This window comes from Mesitornis unicolor, unplaced genomic scaffold, assembly GCF_000695765.1.
Source record: "Mesitornis unicolor isolate BGI_N332 unplaced genomic scaffold, ASM69576v1 scaffold179, whole genome shotgun sequence".
In the NCBI taxonomy this organism is placed as follows: Eukaryota; Metazoa; Chordata; class Aves; order Mesitornithiformes; family Mesitornithidae; genus Mesitornis; species Mesitornis unicolor.
Window position 1 is genome coordinate 23,964 of NW_010208998.1, and position 23,397 is coordinate 47,360.

General features: G+C 38.8%; 1 protein-coding gene across 1 annotated transcript in view; it reads left to right on the top strand.

Annotated features, from left to right (window-relative positions):
* LOC104547124 (synapsin-2-like) overlaps window positions 1–23,397 on the top strand; it is a 115,885-nt gene that overhangs the window by 13,030 nt on the left and 79,458 nt on the right. The window contains exons 3-5 of the mRNA XM_010192703.1: window positions 1,260–1,351; window positions 4,713–4,869; window positions 19,700–19,789. Coding sequence (XP_010191005.1) covers window positions 1,260–1,351; window positions 4,713–4,869; window positions 19,700–19,789 — 339 coding nt within the window. The remainder of the gene's footprint in view (window positions 1–1,259; window positions 1,352–4,712; window positions 4,870–19,699; window positions 19,790–23,397) is intronic.

Consider the following 23,397-nt stretch of genomic DNA (forward strand, 5'->3'; position numbering starts at 1 on the left):
CTTGGAGCAACCTATCTGTAACATACAGTTTTTCCTATCATGTACTAAGCTTTTAATCTACAAAATCTGTATTGTGAATCCTTGGAATTGTTTAGTATGATTTATTAATTGGAGAGATGGGTTGTAAATCTCAGATTAAATACATTTTAAATGATTCTTTAACATTGTCAGAACTTACAAAAATATTTAGATCTCTCACCATTTGCATTGTGTTTGCAATAATTTAAAACTGCCTCCTGTGTTTAGAACATTGTGACACTGACCCAAGAAGGTATATAAACATATGGGATTTAATGAAGTATTATAATGAAACTTTAATCAGGCACATCCTAAGCTATGGAGTTGGAATGGGGGTTAGAGCAGTCGACACTCGCCTTAACTGAACACTGAATTCTGAAAGCCTCACACAGATTTTACTTGGGAAGACTTTCAGTGATACCATTTTTCACAAGGAGACTAATGAGAATTCTGACACTCTCTATTCTGTATTAGTGTCCGGGATTGCAAAGACGCTTTTATTTATCCACTGGAAGACAGTTGGCTGCATTTCAATTATTCTGCTGTGTAATGTTATTGTAAAGTGCCTTGAGAGTCTAAACTGATGAAAGACTCTGGATAAATGAAAAACATCCTGTCCTTTCCTTTCAAATAACTGTAGTTTCAGAGTATGGAAGTGATTCCTTTTAAATTCCACATTTCCAGTGTGAGAAGATAACTTTGAAAAAGGTCTTTATTTGTGAATTTTGCGAGTCAGTTGTTTATTAGCACCAGCTCTTTTTTATTCAATAAAAGAGTAAATGCACATAAAGGAAATAGAAAGGGGTAAAGTATACGAAGAGATACTAAATCCTGTAAGAAAATATTATATTTATCATAGTTATTTTCACATTGCTTTTGTAGTATTTTCTTCAAAACCTTTTGTAAATGTTTGTTGAGTCTGTATTGTACCTATTTGATGACACCATACAAAGCAAAAATGCAATCTCTGTGCTTTTATGCAGACATGAATGAGAAAATACACTTGCTGCTGCCCCACAGACCTTTTTCCTGAAGTGTTTTGCTTTTTGTTTTCTTTGTGCTAGACTTTATTCAAATGTGATGTGTCATACATAAATACTGTGGGATTAATATCCTCTTAGAGCTCGTGATATTCCAAATGCATATCGTCAGCAGTTTGGATACCAATACTTAAAATAAACGATTCATTAAAATGAAGGTGAAATAAAGCAAACTGACTTACGTGAGTCTTCTTTTCACAGGCAGAATTTTCAGAAATCAACTTGATAGCCCATGCTGATGGCAATTACGCAGTAGACATCCAAGTATTTCGAAATGGCACTAAAGTTGTCAGGTAAGGAAAACCAAATAGAATAACAGTAAACAGCATAAATGGCATAACGTATGGATGTAAAAGGCACTGAATTGTTTTCTATATATGTACTATAGGGATTTTGAAAGATGCAATGCACCTTGCTTATTAGCATGAAAAGTAGGAAATCAAGTACATGACCCATGACAGGAAGGAAATCTCTCAACATTTTGATCACATGAAAGATGGATTTGATTAAGATGAGAGTGAAGTCTGATATAAAGAACCTACATGAGTTGATTTGGGTCTTATATTTGCTTCAGGAATACAGACAGTCTTGGTGATTTTGAACATGCCAGACTCCCAGATGAGCAGTATTTATTTTCAATGTTGAATATTTTCAATATTGAATTATGCCGCGTCATAGCACTTCGCTCAGGATGGTTAGTGGAATATCACTGTCTGTCTGAAAGATTTCAGTTTAAAAGCCTGAGATTTGCCAGTAGACTCTTGCCCAAAAAGGATTATTCTGATTGAAGACAGGGTAATCTTACCATTTTATTCAGTGAGGATGTCAACAAGAATGTAAAGGGAGAAAACAGTATTAGCAAAAGTATGAGCAAAATTATTTCCAGCAGTGCTGTGCGTTATCTAATTTGTGGGAATTACTCCTATTTTGGCCAGTGATTTGATTTTTTGTAGGGGTTTGTTTTTTCTTTCCCAATGATAGAAGTTTTGCAGCCAGGAAATCTTGATCACTGCTTCTTAGTGGCTTTTCTGAAGAGAGTTTTCCAAACAGAACAGAATCACTGAGGCCGAGGTAGCATCAAAACATGTCAATGCTTACCGTGAGTTGGGAACCTGCAGAAAATAGCATCTACAAAGCTGTATATTTGAAGTTTCTGAGACCACTTGGTAAAACTGCTGCTTATGTTAAGATAATTCTGATGATGAGATGACAAAAAGGTTGTATAATATTATCAGTTTTAGGGGTAATTTATTTAACCATATAGAACTACCTGAAGTGTATAAATTCCACTCAAACCTGTGCGAGGTGTCCACATGTGTGCACGCTTTCTGGAGTGAGAACGGTAGGCAGACACGATGGGACAGCAGTTCTCTGTTTCTGTGATACAGAATATGTATGAAAACCAAAAGTATTTCCCATAAATGTCCTGTACCTTCAGGTAAGTGCTAGTTGTTATGTCGCAGTTTGTTGAGGTCATTGCCTGAAGCTTGGCGTGTGCTTCTTGTGTCACTAAGGAATGCAGAGGTACTGATGGTTATTAACTTAACTTGGTCAGTTGGTAAGAAACTGCATTGGAAATCCAGTATTAAAAATGGGTCAGAAGATAGGGTATGTGGCATGGTCCTTTGTTTCTGTCTGTCTCAACTATCTAGACAGATGAGAGAAACTGCTGGTGCCACTGGCAGCAAAGTTCATGCTGAACATACACTATGAGTATATTACTAAAAATCGTATCAACACCTGAATACTGCAGTGAAAATTCTTATCGATTTGAGGTCCAAAGTGACCTTGTATCATAGACTTATGAGAAAAATCTTAGTTAGCGAAATCGTAGAAATTTCAGTGATCAAATTTTGCTGTCTTGGTTTAGGAGGGAAAAAAAATTATAACAGGCACCTGCTTGTTTCCTTTTTGTGAATGAAAATCAAACAGTGAAAAATGATATCTTGTGTTACACAATGCTGAGATGTTTGGATCTTACAGATGCTTGAGCCAGGATTAAAATTTTTCTCATGACCTTTCTGTGTATACACAGTCATTCCATCCAGCAGCAATTACACAGGGAGAACAATTACGTAAACCTATCGTGTTCCTTTGAGGGGTTTTGGCAAAGCAAATTAAATTTAATTTTAAAAGGTACATTCCCTCAATTCCTCAGTTGTTTAATTACATTCATAATTTAAAGGACACTTTGTGTTCATTACCTTTATTTAAAAACACAGTGCTGGCTTTGAGATGGTGTGTAATCCCCGTAGCACTATTTTGAACGGTAGAGGTGATCTCTTTCACTGGTCTGCAGTTTTGATTAAGACATCATTAGTCCTCCAAATATTATACTCATGCTGTGCTAGTAAATTGAATTTCCTCGTTTCAAACACTTGATACACCACCATGAAACGGAGTTCACGGTTTCTCAGAACTATGCTACAAATATTTTTTTGAAAACATGTTTAAAGGCAAGCATTGGTTTATAAGCTTTGGTCGTTGGTCTGCAGTGCCATTTTAATGAGTCTTGACAGCAAACATTTATAATGCTTTTGCCAAATCATGCATGATGCTTAAAAGCCAACTTAAGAATCCAGCTTATGTTTTGACTTTGACTACTGCGTTCAGGCTGGAGTCTCAACACCACTAAAACAGTTTTAATGTGAATTTTAATTGTTTTGGTTTGGTTTTGTTCTTCTAGAGTGATATTTCTGAATAATTTTGTAATTTTTGGAATTTTTCACTCCAGTGCACACCTTCCATTTATTCAAGGCATGTAAATAATGACACTAATTTACTACACTAATTTAATTTACCCTGCCGTTACACCTCTTTCGGGAGGTTGGTAGCTTCAGGCTAGTCAGTGTTTTTTCCACCTGTAAAATTTAATACAGAAGATAAAATCTTTCAGCAGTCACATTTAGGAGCACACTGCCCCGTATTGGTGGCTGTGTCCTGTTGCATTAAGTCTTCTGTTTCCCATAACCTTCCTCAGTAACTAAATGTCAGGGTTTGAGTAAGGTGAAGGTGGTGTCAGGCTGTTCTCAAAGATGCATGGAGTTTTCAGTGGTGGAAATCATGATTAGATACAAGAGAGAAAGAGGAAAAACAAGTGCAGTTGTAAGTTTAGAAATGCATTTTGATAAGTGTCTCCATCAAAAGTTGAATTGTGATTGTCTCCAATTATGGTCCTTTTGCAGGCAGTGGGGCTGCTTCATCCCTTACTGTCTTTAAAATGGTCTGACAATAGTCATGGAAAATAAATTGTTGCCAAGAATCTTAAGTTTCCAGCAGAGACGTTTGTCTGCTTTAGTTTTGATTGTCATTCCTCAGAAACTGGTGTTCAGAAACTGGCATTCTCAGAGTTTATATGTATGATTTATCTTTCAGTGGGAAAACAACCTGAAAAGCCATGATAATTTGTCTCTCAACTTAATGGAGTCCCATTATCGACTGGATGCTGATGTTTTCTGAACAGTGGTTAAGAACAGTACAGATTTTCCTAAAGCCATAACAATTCTTTCTGTCTTGTAGCATTTACCTTTGTGTTAAGTGTTCTTTTAGTACTTCTCTAGCCGTCAGCTAGACATTTGTCCCTTTCAAGAATTTGCTGCTGAAGGAAAACCAATTTGATCTTTGACTACTAGCGATGTATCTTTTTCTTGCTAGGTCATTCAGGCCTGATTTTGTCCTTGTTCGACAACATTCATTCAGTATGGCAGAAAATGAAGATTTCCGTAACTTGATCATCGGCATGCAGTATGCGGGCATCCCTAGCGTCAACTCCCTGGAATCAGTCTATAACTTCTGTGACAAACCGTGGGTGGTGAGTGATGTACCAATGAGTTCTTCTGGTGCAAAAAGAGCTAGAGACTTGTCTTTGCTGGGTTCCTGTTCATGAATATTGAGTGTCGAACTGCAAAGTTACTTTGCAGAGCAGTGAAGCAATAGTGAAAGGAATAAAAAATTAAACTAAGGTATTCAAATTGTTTTTTCAAAGAGCTGGTGTGGGCAGTGTGGAGACAGAGGAAAAAACATCTGTAGCACAAATCATGAAATAAGTGAGGAAGCTAACGGAAAACCTATCCACTACTAACATACTTCCTCAAGTGAGGAAAGTGTGTTTATTCACTATTCGTGTGGGAAAAGCAAGCTGAGAATATTCTTCATATTTGTGGTTTTGAACATGATTTAAGCAGACTTTTAGCCAGTGTGTTCCTCATGCCTGTGAAATTTTTGAGGCTATGCTTTAGCAAGGAAATCTGAAGCTATTAGTTTCCTTATTTGAAAGCTCTTTTCATAATGTTGAGCATATGGGGTAGGAGTCAGTCTTTTCTGTTCCCCCCAGAGCAACAAGGCACACTGGAGAATCAGTGGTATTTGCCAGCTTTAGTGTCGAAGCCAGTTCAGTTTTTCATTACATGCTTTGTAGTAGAATTTGGTGATCTTTTTGGTTTGTTGAGAGCTACAAGTTAATAGCAACAAGTGCAAATGTGGTGCTGTAAAAGATGACTATCAATGGTGCAGTCACTGTTTCTTCAGTAGATGTATTAAGTTGCCCAAGAGCTACTGAAATTTGAAGAATACCCCGTGGTATCAGTAGCCAGAGCTTCATAACCTTTTCCTCTGATGTCTGGGTGAGAAAAGAGCAGTTATCAGTATTTTTCGTAGGAAAGGAAAGCTTTACTGTAATAGTTTTTATTGCCTTGAAGGTGTTTATTTTTTCACACTAACTGTGACAATCCCTCCAAAAGACTGTAAGCAGATTTTAACATAGACCTCTTCCAGCTAATTTTATCATGCTTTTATGTTGCAGTAAACTACAGTGGGGAAAAAAATAATTGATAGAGCATTTATACCTTCTCAGAATACACTACATTGCTGTATCCATTATTTTAGCACATCACATTTCCTATGCTGTGTGGCATTTTTTAATGTTTTGATGCATAGTATGCAATAAAACTGGGCGACAAAACAGTAACAGTCGCATGTACAAGCAATAACGATGCAGTAAAAGTCAATGAAGAATTCTTCTGGTGGCAGTAGAGTCATTGCTGTTCTTCCATCAAAACAATGAAGAAATCTTTCTTACAGCTGATCTTGTTGCACATGAAATTTCTTTGCTGATTTTTCACTCTTATAATAACTGGGAGTAATTAGGAGTTGTAATTCTATATATTCACTGTATATATATAGTGAATACCTACATTCACTGTATACATAGAATATTCACTATAATAACTGGAAGACCTGGCAAAAGCAAATACAAGGTAACGTGTAAAATAACTGTCATATTCTGTATCTTTGTTGTTGTTGTTCTGTGCAGTACACCTCACAAACAAATAGTAAAATATTATGCTTATAAAGTCTTATTTGCGTTTAGAGTTAGAATAATTTCAAAATAGTCTTGAATTATGGTAGAGCTTCTTTAAGGTGTGAAATAACAGTTCATGGTGAAATGGCTTTCTTCTGGATTGCTTTTTGCAAAAATTCCCTTTTTGGTCTAAATTTCTGTAGTTTGTCTCAGCCTAGATATAGATGAAATGAAAATGTTTTTAAGCTGATCTTATTTTATTTAAACATAGAGAAGAATGATGTGTTGGTTGTCTGTTTTTTTATCTTTAAAAGAGATTTCTGTACAAATGGGAGGGGTCTTGTTTGGGCATTTAACTTGGAATATCCTACTTGTGTTCTTTGTGGTAGCGGAAGATGTAGAGACAACTGTGTTCATCCCAGAGCATCATGGGATCCTCATCAGATTTAGGAAAGGTAAACACTATAGGAAGTCATGCAAACCTGTTTTAACCCAAGCCCAGGATGAATACTCTGAGGGTAAAAATCCATTACTGCAGGTAAAAGTTGGGTGGCAAAAGGGAATTGCAATTTCTATAGCAGCAAAAAAAAACCCCAGGGTGCCCAATGGAACTGGCCTTTAAGGGATGAAAAATTCCTGAATTAGTCATGGACAATTGATCTTATCTACATTTGTGTAAAATCCGGAGTAGAGTGGAACTGCTAGGAGGGGAAGTCAGGAAAGTTAGACTAGTTACAAAAGGGTTATCGAAGAAAATGAGAGTTCTAATCCAGCAGACGAGATCTTTGTTTTTTAAATTCGTTTTCTTTGGAGGATCAGATCTTTGTTTAGAACATAGAGCTTCAGGTGCACAGCTCTGAGGACAGATACACACCTTGCATTAGAAACTGCAAGCCCGTTGGTTTTTCCGCAGAACCCTTTCTGCGCTGTGTCCGCAGACGCACATGAGTTTCTGTGTCTTTGCCAATAGACAGTCAGCAAATTTGTATTTGCTGTGAAGTATATTACTACGAGATGGGGGGTGTGGTGGGAAGGTTGCCGGGAACACACTTAAAACATTTCTGAAAACAAGTCTTACAGCTTGTGTTTTCAGGTGTTAGTATGTACAGAGTCCCTTTGAATGCGTGTCAGAAGTTCAAAGCACCATATAACCCTTTGAAAAACTGGGTTGCTAGCAACCATGGCAAAGCAAATATTGAAATGAATGTGTGTGTTGAGATGTTTGCATGCTGAAATATGTTCAGGATTTGGCAGTATTACAGTACTGTTATTTCACTTCTGTGATAATGCTTACCACCTATCTCATGAAAAATTCATGGTCCTGGCTTGTGAGATGGATTTCACTTAAATGCTTGTAGGAGTGTCAGAAAGCCACTTCCCTAGGGGGAAAGCATGAGTTTTATAAATAAAGACTAAGTTCTTTGTTAGTGAGGGCATGCAAAACTGTGGAGGAACCGTTTTCAGGTTCATACCCTCTTTTACCATGCGGGAATGTTTCATTGCCGTGTCACGTTGCAGAGTAATCGTCTTGTGCATGGCTTCTCCCATGTGAATAAGACAAAAATTTACCTAGATTAATTTACAGTTACGTTGAGCTATGGTGAGGCAAAAATGTCTACTTTACTGGTTGGGTTTGTCATCCGCCTTATACTCATGTCTAATGGTGTGCAGAACCCGTTGTAAGGCATTTATGAAAGTTTCATAAGAATAAACAAAAAAGAAAAAGCATAATTAATTACTCAAAATTAGGATTTAATTTAATCTAGGCATTTTATCTCTGTTTTCTTTTAGAAAATGTAAGAAATAAACGAGGCGTTCCTTAAATGAGGCTTATGAAGTTGTAAAGTATTTGAATGATGTTTCTGATAATACACGATGTAGGTGGGTGAAGTAACTAAGGAGTAACTGGAAAATGTGGTGATAAGGACAGTGCTTGCAGTAATGGGTAAAATCTCATGCTTATGATTCAGGCTGGGGAAATAGTTAAAAAAACCCCATGATTTTTCAGTGTATTGGGTTGAAATTTAAAAACATTTCTTCTATCCTGCATGCATCCTTGTGCATGCTTCCTACTAAAATTTTGTGACATTTCCATGCTTGAGCGTTCCCAGCAATTGAACACTGCTCTTGGGTTTAGTTTCAGTTGCAAATACTGATGATAGAGGTGCAGTGTTGGAATACAACACGTTATTAGCTCTTTGCCTATGCTGTGTCCAGCAGACTGCCAATAAGAAGCGTTTCAACACCGCAGAGATTACAGAACTGCTGCAGTCGTACAAAGCAAGTGGACACGATTGAAGAGAAGGAAATCCGCATAAAACCAGTCCAACTCCACTATAGCAGGTCTGGTTCCTTTAATGCAGAGGAAGGCATAGCAGCATCTGTAGCTGGCTGCAAATCTGTTCCCTTGTTAGTGTGCCAGTATAGAAAGCTGCAAGGATCTGCTGATGTATTAATTACACATTGACTCTGGTGAAGGGGATGGCACAACCTACAACTTAATAAAGGGTCTGCAAAATACATTTGTGAGCACTGTAATCTTAATTAGCTGTTGCCATGCGGGTTGGAGAGCCTGTATTTAGCTAGCAATACTGCCTCGATGCCATCGCAGAGGGGCTGTAGCAAGCCTGCTGTAACGTGCTGAGCTGCTGCGTGGCTGTAACAGCTTGTGACGAGACATCTGTCACTGCCTGGCTGGGAAAGCCGGGTGCTGAGCAGGCTCAGCTTCAAGTGAAGTAAACTCTGTTGGCATAGCGACAAACTGCTGCATCAGTTCAGTAATGTGGGAAATACAGGATAAAAAACCCAAACAAAACCCCCTGTGTTCTGGTCAAAAGCTGGCAGAGTGGTGCTAAGACCCAGAAGACAGACCTATCTGTGTTAATTTAAAGACAGCTGAAAGGTCCTGGCATTTTTTACATAGAGCTCCAGTTGCGAACCCATCTTGTGCTGAAACATCTTCAAAAGATCAGTGGGACTTTACTTCATTGTAGGGATTTATTGTTATCGAGGGTTTTGAATGTAAGAGAAGTGCCATAGAACACTTGGTTGTGCCAAAATTTATTTCCTTGCTCATCTGCAATCATTTTGAGAGAGGGCTAGCTATGGCTTTTCCTTTTGTCAGACTTGGTGGTATTGTAGATCTCACACTTCTTGGTTGTTTCTTTTCCTGCAGTTTGTGAGCAGGCAGCCAAAGACTTTGCAAGTCTGTTGACATGTTTCTTTTCTGCTCCTTTTGCCAAGCTTATGTAATTTTGTGCTTTCATGTGTTATATTTTGCTTTGCATTTCTTTTGCAGATGATTTTCTACTTATCTGTCCTCATCTTTCTACTCTTCTCGAGCACCTCATTTCTCTCTTCTTACCATATGTCCTTTGGAAGATCTGTTTTCACTGCCCTTTCTTGCCTTCTGATGGTGTTACAGTGCTTTCCTCCACCTCGTTTTCTCCTCCTTTGTGTGTTGCTGTTAGAAGTTGCACTCATGTGTTTTTCCCCATCCAAGTTATACTTTAATAGTCTCGAGCAACAGATTGGGGCACTGGCAGGAATCTTGTAGGCACTCTGCAGGAAGGAGCATATAAAAGAAATGAGCTTTGTTCATTCCAGCTTCTTGTTGACACAAATTATTGAAGCTATGCGAGTAGGCAGACATAACCACCCAGGTGAGTTTCAATATTGTGTCAAAGTGTCTTCTGGAGAACAAATAACAAATAAAATTAATGTGTGCAAGAAGGAAAGTCTTTTGAAAACATACTTACTGTGCATCTATGAGACCTTTCAATGCACTTCCATGTCTGTTTTAGAAAAAAAATTAAGATTTCTTACCAAGTATTTATTACACTATAAGAAAATTTTGTGCTCATATACCAACAGTAAGATTTGTACAGTCCTGATGAGCAGCGGGCTAGAATTTGGCTGGCTACTGCACATCTCTGTGTGCCAGAGGGGATCTTGTGAAGGGCAATGCTGAAGGACACATACCTGCAATCTGGCTTCAGCTCAGGTAGAGGAGACATTTAGGGATGTTCCAATTTCACGTCTGCTGTCACTATAAATCTTAAAAATGTTAAGGCCTGTATTTTCATCAGTGGCTATAGTTTTATATATTTAACTAGATTAAACCTGGAGCCAGCACTGAACTTCCTTCTTGTTCCAACCATTCTGAAAAGATTGGTCTACTTGGTTGTCAATGATGGGAACACTGGGCAGCCGGAGCACCCCCAAACAGGTTGTTAATGGCCTTTTCCTACCTCTGTGCTTTGGGAAGCTACTGTAGCAAGAGCAGTTTCTTTCTTTTGCTTCACGACTGCCCATCTCTTTCTCAAGCAGTGAAGAGTTGCTTTCTTAGGCACTGGGCACAATCACTTGGTAAAGTGGTAAAGCCTGAACAGCTTCATCTGATGATGTGTGACAATCTCTGCAACAAATTCACCTTGCAAATATTTACATGAGTGACAGAGGTCTTTCTAAAACAGGTTTTGTGGCTTTCATTCATATGAAGGCTTTCGGATTCACACCAGGGCAGACATCTGTGTGTCTATAGGGTATTCAGAGAACAAAGTGTCCACATGTGCTGTTTGTCCAGCACTGATCCGAGCAGAACTTTGTTAAGCATAAAAACCTGTGGTTTAATTCTCTGTCAGCCAATGAAGATTTTGGCCTCTTTGCTCAGTCTGCCAGTTAAAGCAAAACACGTTGATGGATTTGTAGTGCAGGAGCTGAAAGTAAATTCACAAAACTTGTGTCAGAAGGACGGTGAAAACATTTTAAGCTTTTTGGTCAAACGACAATTTATTAGCAAGTTCTAACATTAAATTGGAGCAAAGGTCACGAATAATTATTCATTTAAATGCATAACAAAGAAATCTAAATACATTAAACCTCGCAATGTGTCTTCCTCTTTGCACCTCTTTATAGAGCTATTGTAAGTTCAATCTAGTCTTGCAGTAGAAGAGGAATATTACAGTCTTCCTAAATGACTTTGCTTTCCTAAAATATGTAAGTTCACTTGACATTCCTTGAAAAAGGCAGAGACTCTTAAATAATGAATAAACATCAGTGAGGTGATGATTTGTTTTCTGTTTCTTAGGGCTCTGTATTCATCAGTGTTTCCTTGGACTATATAAACTGCACACATAGATATATTTAATATGAAAGTAGACTCAGCTTTTGTTTGAGTTTTGTGGTAGGTTGTTGTCACTATGCCCTGTTCTCTGCACTGAAGAGCAGCAGTGGGAGCTCTTGATGTCCATTACGGACCTGCATTGCATTGAACATTTGTAATGGCAGAAAACTGAAACAGACTTTTAACCATTTCTTAGCTTCTGCTGAAAGAAACTGTATTTAAATAAAGGCTGTAAAATTAACCTGAAAACCAGAACTGTGGTTCATATCCTTTGTCTTATCTGCTGTTCCTGCTACAGGATTGAAATTCAAAACCCCTTTTCTGCACTTGGCTAAGGCAAATACCCATAATTGAAGGCCAGATTATGAAAATTAAGTTTGAATTTTTTGTTCAATCTTAATATTTAGTTAAAAACGAACCCTGTGTGTTTTATTCCCTATGAAAGCACCTTAGAATATAATTATTTTTTCTAGCCAAAAATCAAGGTAGAGATTATATCTGCATCAAGGTAGAGATTATATCTGCATCATCAGTGATGAGCAGAATCTGTGAGCTTGACTCCCCTTCCTGAAAAAGAAATTTGTCACCCACCCAGTGAAATCCCTCCCGTGGTGCTGGCTCCCCCATTGCAGTCCCTGCTCCCTCCTGTCAGCCGTCCCCATACACAGGTAATGTTCTCCCACGTTACCTTCACAACTCCCAGCAGTCCAATCTCCTTGCTGTCCTTCCTTTATGTTTAGCCTCTGTTATTAGCTCCAGGGCACGTGCAAAGCGGACTTGTCCTCGTTTCTTTTACGAGGTGTAGTAACTAACATGCCCATTCTTTAGTTTATGGTGCTGTTTAAAATGTTATAAAGTATTGCACTGTTTGGATGCTCAGAGAAGTCCTCTGGCTTTCTGTGCTGGGCTTAAAAGGTTGATGTGGTGTGAGGAATGGCATTTCAACATTGAGCTTCCCCAGTGGATCATCTGAGAAAACGCTTTTCAGATTTCCTTATCTTGCGGAGACAAGAATATCAGGACAAGACAAGGCCACACAGTTAAAAAGCTCAGTTTGACTAAGTTTTATTTCTGTGAACAAAGTTGTAGATGCACGTGGTTGCATCTATGTACAATTTAAGATAAAGAAAAAAATATTTTAACCATATGTTTAGCTTTAAAGTGAGATTGACTTTTTACTTCAATGTAAGTACATAAATAATGCATCGTTTCTGAAGATAACTTCATATGGACAGACCTGAACACCTGCACAAAATTTCATTAACTGCAGGTCTCCTTAACATTGAATATGGGAGGACTGTATCTGCAAAACCCCAGTTTTCATTAAAAGGCAGAGTTCCTTCTCTACTGTGAAGTTTCATTGAATTCAGTATTTTTATAAAAACTTACTGTTTTAACTAGAAAGTCTCAGGATCTCAGTGTCTCTAAAAAAACCCTGCAAAACAATAACTTCTCTTTTTGTTGTACTGAGTCTCCGACCCTTTTGAGAAGTGCTTAAGCAGATGCTCAAGTCCTGTTAAAATAAACAGGTGCACCGAAGTTTCCTTGACCAGGACACTGAGCTCAGTGTTCCCATAACAGTGGAATAAACTGCGCATTCTCTTTGCTGCCAAGCGCACCCAAGAAGGAGCCCTCGCAGCTTTTATTTGAATGACTCAGTTCCATAAACTTCTTTTTTCCCCTCTGTAACTTTTCATTCTGGAACCAAAAGTTCCAGAAGGCTTCTTGATCTAGGACTCATGGTACTAATTTTCCTTAATTCTCTTCTAACAAACATGTCTTGATCTGTTTTCTACCTTTTATGCTCATAGCTATTTTTCCTTCTTTTAATCTGCACGGCTTCCTTTAAATCTCACTTTCCTCACTGTTTACACATTTTATCACCACCTTCTTCATTAGCCAAGGTGTTTCTCATTACAAGCCAAGTGGAAATGTTTTTATGTCTCTGACTCTGATCCTCTTCTAGATTTTTGGGGGTTGTTTTGGATTTTCTTTTCAATCCTGCTTTTCTAACTGTTGTAGATAACTTTTCTTTTTCTCTCATGGATGCACTCTGGTAATTTGGAAGCGAGAGCTCTGCACGCAGTTCTTCCAAGGGCATGAGGTTTTTGTTTAAGGCTTTTTTTTTTTGCGTCCTGTAGAAATCCTTAATGGTTTTTATATCTCATCAGATGTAATCCTGATGTGAAAATATTCCAGTGGTTAATTCCAGCAAGCACTGAGCAGTTGGAGAGATGTGGCTCGCAGAGGCGGTGCAGGCTGTGGTACTCGCGCTGCAGGAGAGGTGCAGAAGCCAAACAAACGCCTTTGGAAATTCTGGGTTATGAGGAGCTGAGACACCCAAATGTTTCTGGGAAAGGTCAGCACAATGTACAGAGGCATAGCAGCTCCATCTCAGTAGATGCAGCCAAGCACCCCAGAGCGTAAGGAGGGAGCTGGGGATAAAGAAGGTGAGGAAATACCGGCTGCAGACAAAGGTGGAAGGAAGAGATGCTACTGGTCCCAGTGATGGGTCAAGCAGCAGGGCTTGAACAAAGAAATGCAGTGGGGGTTTGAAGCTCAGCTTGGTGAGGCAGAGATCATCACCATGTTCTTGTGTGAGGCTGGGCTGCAAAAGGGTTAGGAGACAACTCATCTGTGTTATAAAACTACCCCTCGGATTATGATACAGGGTCCATAGAAGTTATCTTTCCATTCATAATTCAACTGTGTTGTCTTTGGCTTTGCATCGTAAAAATTGAAAAGTACTGGAGGAACATCAAGTTCCTGTGGCAGTTCCCATCTTTTCTGTATTCTGTTCAAGTGCCCAAGCTGATTTGTAGGCGATGTCTCGTTGTTCAGTTGCCATGTCAAACTTGGAACTGACTTGGAAAGTTTGAATACTTCATTAAGTTATCTGTCAGCTCCTGCTGACAGACAGAGCCACATAAGCTGTGGTCTGTTCCCCTCCATTCTGCTATTAGGTATCAAATAGCAAATCAAATGTGTATGTACTCAGCCTTCTGGAAAAGTATTTAATGTTTACTAAAGCATGATAGAAGAAATGTAAGCCAATCGCAACAATGAACAAATATTACGGAGAGCATAAAAAGAGTAACGCAGACACTTCCCAGGTAATAGTAATTAAAAAAATACGCCAAACCAAACCTAAACCCACAAAGAGAAATACAGAAACTGTGTTTAAAATACAGGCACAGTGAAAAATCTTGGTTAAAGTAAAAGGACTCCCAGAGTACGTGTGTCAAATGTGCCCTCCCAGCCCCTTCCACGCAGTTGCTCCGTTTCTTCTTCCTCTGAAGGATCTACAGTGTTTGACTCTCAATCTGTTGGCCACCAAACACCCCAATATGTTTGTCCTAAAGGCACCTAATCTGTGCTTTTGAACATCTCTTACTGTTACAAGGCAACCATGTTTTTCTGGAACGATGAGCCCCATTTCCACATCTCAGCCTAAAAATGGATGTTTTAGCCTAAAAATGAACTTGAGGCATTTTTCATGGTGCTATCTGAAGGGGATAGAAAATGTTAATTTGTTGTCAAATCTTTTAGTTTCCTCTGATAGAAATGTAACGTAAGAGTCTGTAGGGTGAAACAGCTCCTCCTTAAGGTTCATCACCTACAGACCCTATGAGAAGCCTCTGCAGGTCCTTACAGGGAGGAGGGAGCTTTCCTTTGTATATCAGAAGGTAAAATGCGACTGCCGAGGTCCCCATCGGCGCTTACGTGTAAGGATGTATTTATTTATTCAGGCACCATTTACTCCAGCGTGCGTTTCACAGGAAGCACTGGGAACCTCGGCAGCGTTTCCACGGGCGCTGTCTTTCATCAGCCTTACAATGAAACCGTTGAAGTGTACAACAGGATGAGGCTTTTACTCTGTCTAAACTTTGGATCAGCGTAACAACCCAATCTCCAAAGCGCTTTGCATCACCTGCTTTTAAGTAATACATCTTCAAAGAAAGCTGGCAACAGTACTCAATATTGAGATCATGTTAGAATCCTTAGAAATGTTGTTTTAATAATTTCACCCACAAACACGGCTACTCATTTAATAAATCTGCTAAAAGGCAAATTTCTATATGGAAATCCAGAAGTAAACTGATATTGCATGCCACTTCTTCACCCTGTAGATGTGCTCACACCTTAGAGCAGTCAAAGATAAGTTAAATCTCAGCTAAAAGCACCATTTTTTTCATGACAGAGGGATTAAAAAAGTGTTCACCCATCCAAGTTTTCCTCTTTCTCTAGTCCTAGAGAATGCCAACTCACCTGGATTGGTGAAACTGGCTATCCAGAGAATTTTCTGATCATTTTAGTCGTTACTATGAAGTATTATATGTCCAGCTGGCATTCTTCCACTGTCGGTAGAAGCAAGCCTTAACTTGTAAAAAGCACAGATAATGAATACTCCCAATAAAGGAATATCTCTGACTGAAAAGCTTTCATAATGCAGAGCTCAGTGGTACTTCCTTGGTATAGAAAAACTCTACAGGCAAATGTGAGATAGTTTGTTGCATGAAAATCTTATTCAACATAGCAGGAAAATATTCAACGTAGCAGGAAAATCCTCCGCTGGAATGGACAATGATTTCTACCCTGCAGTTTAGTGAGAGAGATCAGAAGCTTGCTGGAATTAAAGGTAACACAAAGCCCCATCGGAAGTAATTAATTTTGAAGACCAGATCTAATTATCTTTGAGGAAAAAGTTTGTGCAGTTTGTTCAAGAAAGAAGCAGCATTTCAGGGATGACTTGTGTGTAATTAAGCACATTTTAACTCATCTAAAGTGATAAGCAAAGTCACTATTCAAATTTTTATGGAGTTGGCAAAGTGATTTTTCGTTACTGTGCACTGCTTGATTACTTTGTGGTCTGTGCAGTCAAATATATAGTGTCATGAAACCCCATAGAGCTTTTCTATGAAACCAAAGGGAGTAAGTGCCTTTTTGGACTACGTATTTCTTCTTACCTGTTTCATACTTTGTTGGAGAGGAGCAATCTGCAGCTGGTGCTCTCCTGTTCTTTTATGGAGGAACAATCTAGAGGCCAAGATGTGAAAGTGTTCAATCCCAAATAGAAAAGCAAAGAGCTGACATTACAAAGAATGTTAAAAAACGACAATATTTTATTTTTTAAAAAATAATCCAAACCCCATAAACATATGTACCTGAGACGATCTCTCTTTGAGCTGAAAATAAGATAAAAAAATTGAAAATGAGAAGTGAATTCAGTTAGCTAAAATAAGAGCTAAAATAACTTTTTTCCACTTTGTTTTCTCTGATGATGTTGAAAAGACATCTGCTGAAATACTGAGGTCTATGAGGTTCTTCTTTTAGTTAATTGTTAGAATCTCCCAGGGTTTTCAGCATCCATTTAAAATAGTTTATTTAAATATAAAGTAACTCTACCAGTGTTCTCCGTTTCATGACCATCTCATATGTGAAAACATTCAGCATGAGATTAGGTCATAATTCAGTAGTTTATCATCTAAACAGATGATGATTTTGCCCAGAGGAGAATTGGATTGGGGCAACATAAGGTGTTATTAGCTAGCCCTTTAAAACAAAACATTTTCAAAACTCTAATCAAGGCAAAGCATTAACATAGTATTTTTAAAATATATATATAAAATCTAAAAAGCATCACATCAACCTTGTTAAAGTAGTTTCCAGCAGATCTTTAAAACCTGGTTTGGATAGAAAAGCAGGCGATGTGGCGTTGGATATTCAACCTATTTGTAAACTCTGTGTGGCTCCCAAGCTGTCCAGGTACAACAGGATTTTCAGAGGCAGCCTTTTCCTTCAGCCTATATAAGTGATGTTTGTGTGGTCCAGCTGCTCAAAGGGAAAACAGAAAAGGTATAGTCCAGATCACACTTATGAATTGGCAGAAGTTCATTAAAACAGAAATGAAAATCATTTTCATAAATGGCCCAGTAGGAATCGGGACAAAGAAAAGGTATTTATAGCAGTTTAAGGATGTAAAAGTAGAATGCCAAAATTTTATGTGAATTTGGATTGAATTTAGGAAGTTTCTTTTTTGGGAGAGAAAAGTTTGACAGGAGGTTCCTACAGTTGCAGATGTGCAGGTGAACAGTCTCCCAGCAGGAGTAAAGGATAAATCATCCCTCTCGACTGTGGGAAATGTGTGTTACTTCTCTCCTCTGCTTTGGGAAGTTCAGACCTACTTCTCCTGCATGCTATTTCATGGCTTGATTACTGGATTAGAGGGTGCTTTACAGTGATAGATGCCTATCAGCTGTAGTTGATACTGTTTTATTTTAAGAAAACAAGATTTTGCTAGTACTAATCTGAACTTTCTCATCTCCTGAGTGAGTGCCTCAAGCCCTTCAGTGTCACTTTCTCAGTCTTTCGCTTGCTTTCAATGAAAATGGAGAAGAATAAATAAACCACAGGAAATACATTATTTTTTTAAAGGTTTTTACCTAAAGATAGGTACATAGAGGGAGAAAGCCTGTATCTAATAGGCAGTATTTGCTTACCAATATTTGAATTTAGATCTTGGATAAGAACAGAAATAAATAGTAAGTTGTCAGGATTCCTACTTGCAAACCACCTTGTTTTGGTAGCTGTGATAATATTTCCTTTCCTGGAGGTCTGTTTTGTACAGCACACTACCCAACTAGAATGTATTAAGCTTTTGGTGAAAACTGCTCATGATTAAGTTATTTTCCGCTGGACTTCAAATTTCAAATATGTGTTTTACCAAACCTAAGTAAACACCACTAAATTAAACAAATTCTCTACCCCAGCAGGAAATGTGATACAAAACTCTCATCATATTTTTTCTCTTTGAACGGTTTTTACTGTCCCTGCCCCCCGAATCTCATTACTGAGTAGGTATTTGCTCCAACTGCATTATGGACAGAGTCCTGTTGTTCTTTGCTTCCCCCCCTGTTTGTAGGCAGCAAACCCCAGCATTCAGACCGTTGTGCTGAGTTGTTTATGTCTCGTGTTGGCGTGATGACAACTCAGCACATCACAGGCGTGTACAAGCCAGAGCTCTGCAGCCTGGGAACAATAGTGGTCTTCTGCCTGCCAAAGCCGTCCTGCTCCCTAGAAACCTCGCTTGCGAAGCTGGGATTTCCAGAGCCATTTCGTTTTTGAGCTGTTACCACAGACGAGTTGATCTGTTCGCTAAAGAGAAAGAACAGCCCCCAAATACATTTCTGTTTCATAAAGAATTCTTTGTCTTCTTGTGTTTAAATGTTGCTTTGCTTTCTGTGTCAGGAGGAAGGAGCCAGGCTCTGCTCTGGGATGGCCAATGCCAGGACAAGGGGCAATGGTCCCAAGCTGGAGCACAGGAGGTTCAAGCTGAAGATGAGGACAAACTTTGTCAGTGTGAGGGTTATGGAGCATGGCCCAGGCTGCCCAGAGAGGTTGTGGAGTCTCCTTGTCTGCAGACACCCAAAGCCCTGGCCGTGTTCCTGTGTGACTGCTCTGGTGATCCTGCTCTGGCAGGGGTTGCACTGGGGGAGCTTTCCAGGTCCCTTCCAACTCCTCACGTTCTGTGACTCTGTGAAGTTACTACAGACTGGCATATAGACCTCTGGATATGTTGGATAAAGGGCCCAGAATGAAAGCACTGATAGAAATGCCAATAACTTGTAGCTGTTTAAATTATCAATATCTTTGCTGATTGTGGAGCAGTAGCCATGTGGCTAATGTGTGTGGCTAGGGGCTAGGAAATGAAAATTCTCTTGTGTGGTCTTCACCTGACTTGTTACATACGACATAGTTATTGCTTTTCTCTGTTTTCTGGATTTGCAAAATTGTGTTTCAGTGTCAGTGAGGTGCCAGTACGGCTAAAGTAATGTAAAATATGTCTGACTTGTGATTAAAAATGGGAGAAAGTGCAAAATTAACAATGATATTATTATCACAAGATCACCCTAAAGTACATAGACTATGAAGTATGTGAAAACCAGTATTCCTGTGTATTTTGTTTCCTGTACATTCTGTACATCCTGTACTCTTCGAGGCACTGCTCTTTGGTGATCTGTATATGAAGTTATAGCTTGGGTGCATTAAGAAGGCATGCATGTGAGCCAGGAGGAGAGAGAGAGTGTCTGATGTCTATGTGCATTTGTTGAGTCCATGAAACACAGAATACAAGAAGCGAAATAATAGTGTGAGATCATTTAGGTAGAATGTGGTTTCTCTCCTAAGCTTTTTGTTTTATTTTGCTTTATTTTGCAGTTTGCCCAGCTGGTGTCTGTCTACAAAACTTTGGGTCCAGAGAAGTTCCCTTTAATTGAGCAGACGTTTTATCCAAATCACAAGGAAATGGTACGTGCAAAATACCAGTACGGGATTTACTTACTGTCTCTGTAAAACAGGAGCTGTAAACACACAATTCAGTTCCCCATTTACTGTCTGTTTTCAAAGCCATTTTGGATGCTTTCAGAGGGATGAGACTGGGTGACCACTGGAAAGCATTGTGATGGTTAACTGGGAGATTTTCAGACGTGAATGCAGTCATTTTTCAGCTAACCAACTTTAGGTCTTGAGGAGATTAACTGCTTATAAAGACACAGAACACCTATTAAAGTGCAAGTGTTATTTTTACTGTTTGTTTTCAACACAGTCCTTTATCATGTGTTCAAAGTGTTCATTACCTTTGTAGAAGATGCACAAGGCTGTGTGCAGGTCAGTGTAGAACTTTGAACTCACCTAAAATCAGGGTGTTTGTGACTTGGGATCTTCATGTATCTGAGCTGATGTCAGTTCCCAGTCCTTTACAGCCATAAATGCATTCACAAAAATAATGTGTGTGACCTGTCTTATGCTGCAGACATTTTTTTTCTTACTTTTCTTATGATTTCTAAATGGAAATTCTTTCCCGAGTCGATTTTTTTTCTAGAGGAAATACTTCCAGCACTGGGAGCAACTGGAGGGAGGGGATGTGCTGATTGAATAGACCAGCAGAGAAGCATCGGTTATTTTTAGAGTATAATCCATTCAGCATATGTCACACAGCTGTGATTCAAGTGCCATTGCAAGGTCATGATAAATATGTTAGTCAGCTGCTTCTGTAAGGTCCCCAGGCTGCAATTGCCGGGTGTGTGTGTGTGTGTCGTGAGCCTCTGGCCAGCACGTGGTTACCATAGGTGGCATTTCAGACAAGCCTCAGTGACAGCAGGTGACCAGAATTTCTTCCAAAGGCTTCTTTCTCCCACATCTGTCTCATCTTGTGGCGAGAAACAGCGTGGTGCAGTTCTGCTCTATTTTTTGATCTTTGCAAGAGCGGTGGGATGGCTCTTCGTGCTGCTTTGCCAGTTCTCACTGGTTTCCTTGGACTGGCAGCTCGCAGATGTTTCCACTTCTTGTGTTGCACGTGACACTTCTGAAGAGAGCTTGCACCACAGTTGTTTTTAGTAAATTTGCTACACAGAAATGTTGTAGAGCCAAAGGAGAATGATGCTGATCCAGAGCAGCAGATCTAAATATTGTTCCATGCAGATCTTTTCAGAATGGATAGGGTTTTTGTTGATGGATTTGTCAGGAAAATGGGCAACTTCTTAAAATTTTATTTATTTGTTTTTATGCAAAGGAAGTGCTTTGTGTCTCGAAGATTCATTTGTAACAGGTGGAGAAGCAGAACAAGTCATGTTCTGCAGGGTACTTTTGTAAGTGGTGGTAAGGTTTATATCTGTCTCTTTCTGCAAATGAGCAAGATTAAAGCTGGTTTGTCCTTTCCTGCACACAATTTATTGCTCTTTCTTCATTATTCTATTGGCTCGTATTCAAGTTCCCCAGGGCAGTGGTCACAGCACGAAAGCTGTCAGGGTTTGAGGAGGGTCTGGATGATGCTCTCAGCTGGATGGGTGGGTGTTAGGCAGTCCCGTGAGGACTCAATGGCCCTTAGGGGTCCCTTCCAACTCAAGATTCTCAACTCTGTGATTCGATGGTTTCATTGAAAAAGCAGGATTTTTTAATGTGCTGCTACATTGCAGTGCGTGGAAACAAAGGAAGGATCCTACAATTCTGGGACAAGAGTTGATGTGTTAGCTTTTAATTTTTGCCTAGTGTGACCCTGTAGAAGGTCTAGCAGTTCAATTGCAAACTGCTGTCTGGAACGGCTGATTAAATTCAGAGTCAGGGACAGAACACGAACAAGCAAATGTGTGTATATGTTTATAAGGCATATTTTGCTTAAGAGTATAACAAGTATTTGAGTGCTTTTTTCACCCCTTCGTTCCTCTACATTGCTCATTAATGTCTGAACTATTTGCCTTTTGTTTGAACTTTCAAATCGTAATGTTCTCCACAGTGGAGTAATTTTTTACATATTTGTACGTAATTATTGTTAATTGGGAGAAAATGAATGCATTTTGGTATTGCATCGAGGTGTGGTAATAACTGGTTGTAATGAAACTCATTTGTTTGCCTTTTCCTTCTGAAGAAACTATTTGGAACTTTGTGGTTTGAAGAATAATCAGGCAACACGGTACAATATAAATCTATAATACAGATTTATATAATATATATATTTATGTATATATGTATTTATATAATATAATCTATTGTATAGATTTCTAGAACGAGTTGTAAAATTATCTGTGTATCAGAGTCCTCTAGTTGATGAACTGAAATCATATCATGCCGGTTAAATTTTGTTGGTTTTTAAACACAGTTTATTATTAGCTGACCACATTTGCATTTACTTTGGTTATTTACAGTTCAAAGGAATTTTTGGTAGTTCCTTCCCTTCTTATTCTCCAAATCACAACCTAGAGCTCCCTCCCTCCCTCCCCTTTAGTGCAAACCAGTCGGGCTGGGGGGCAGCAGGGGAAAACTCGGAATCTCTGTGAACTGAGTTTGTGGCTGAATGTGCCAGAGCTGCAGTTGTGCTTCTGTTTCTCTTGCTTCTTTCAAACTCTGGTGATCGTTGGTGCTGAAACTTTAGGCAGCAATAAGAGGTAAATAAACAGAGATGCCATCTTTTGTGTAAAAATGGAGCTGCTTTAATGAAACGCTCTTTGAAACAGAAACATTCATCTCAGACTGATTACAACTATACAAAATGCTGGAAGGCTTTTTGAACTCATTGCTAGTTGAGTCATATCTACAGCCTTTCCCTCAGTAATTAGTTCCCTTTATTTCACTACATTCCCAGCCCTGTGTTCTCTGTCATGAAAAAAACCAAACCTGTCTTTTTCAACATAATTGGCCAATTTAATTAAAACTTAACTGGAGCATTGAGAAAAAGCCAGCAATATTCAAGGTGAGGTTTTTATTTTTCACTATTCACCTATATGGTCTCCCTTTTCTGTTCTTTTCCCTACTCGTAGCATAAGCCATGTGAGTGATTTTCAAATGAAAATCAAATGTTGTACCAGGCTGTGTTTCTGCTCTAACCTCTCATCTAACACATACGCAGTTTCAAGAAGTAGAAAGAAAATGCTGTAAAAATAATCTGCTGTTGGTAATATCTCAATGCCACTACGGTAAAAATCTTGGTAGGAAGACAGCATATTTGGAAGGCCGCATTGCAGTTAATCCTTTTCATAATCTTTGTCATTGCTGAATCTCAGGAAAAATAAAAACTCGTTCTGAGAGAGGTTTTTTTAAAGCTTTTCTTGCCATATTTATTGATATGAGAGGGTAAAAAAAGGTCTTTGTACCATCCATTGTGGGAAGTTTGGCCAGACTTATGCTCAGACAGGAATCCAACTGGACAGCCGTTCGTTTTGAAACACCTCACATGGGATGTTTTATGACAAGTCAAATAGAAAATGTTTTATAAACTAATAATGACATACAATTAATGTTACAGCTTGTTCATAAGAATCAAAGAAAACATTTTTACAAAGTACATAAGGAGAGCAATCTGAGTTGGGTTAGTTGAGTTTAAGGTCTACTTATTATAAAACTGAACTGGAAACAGTGCTATA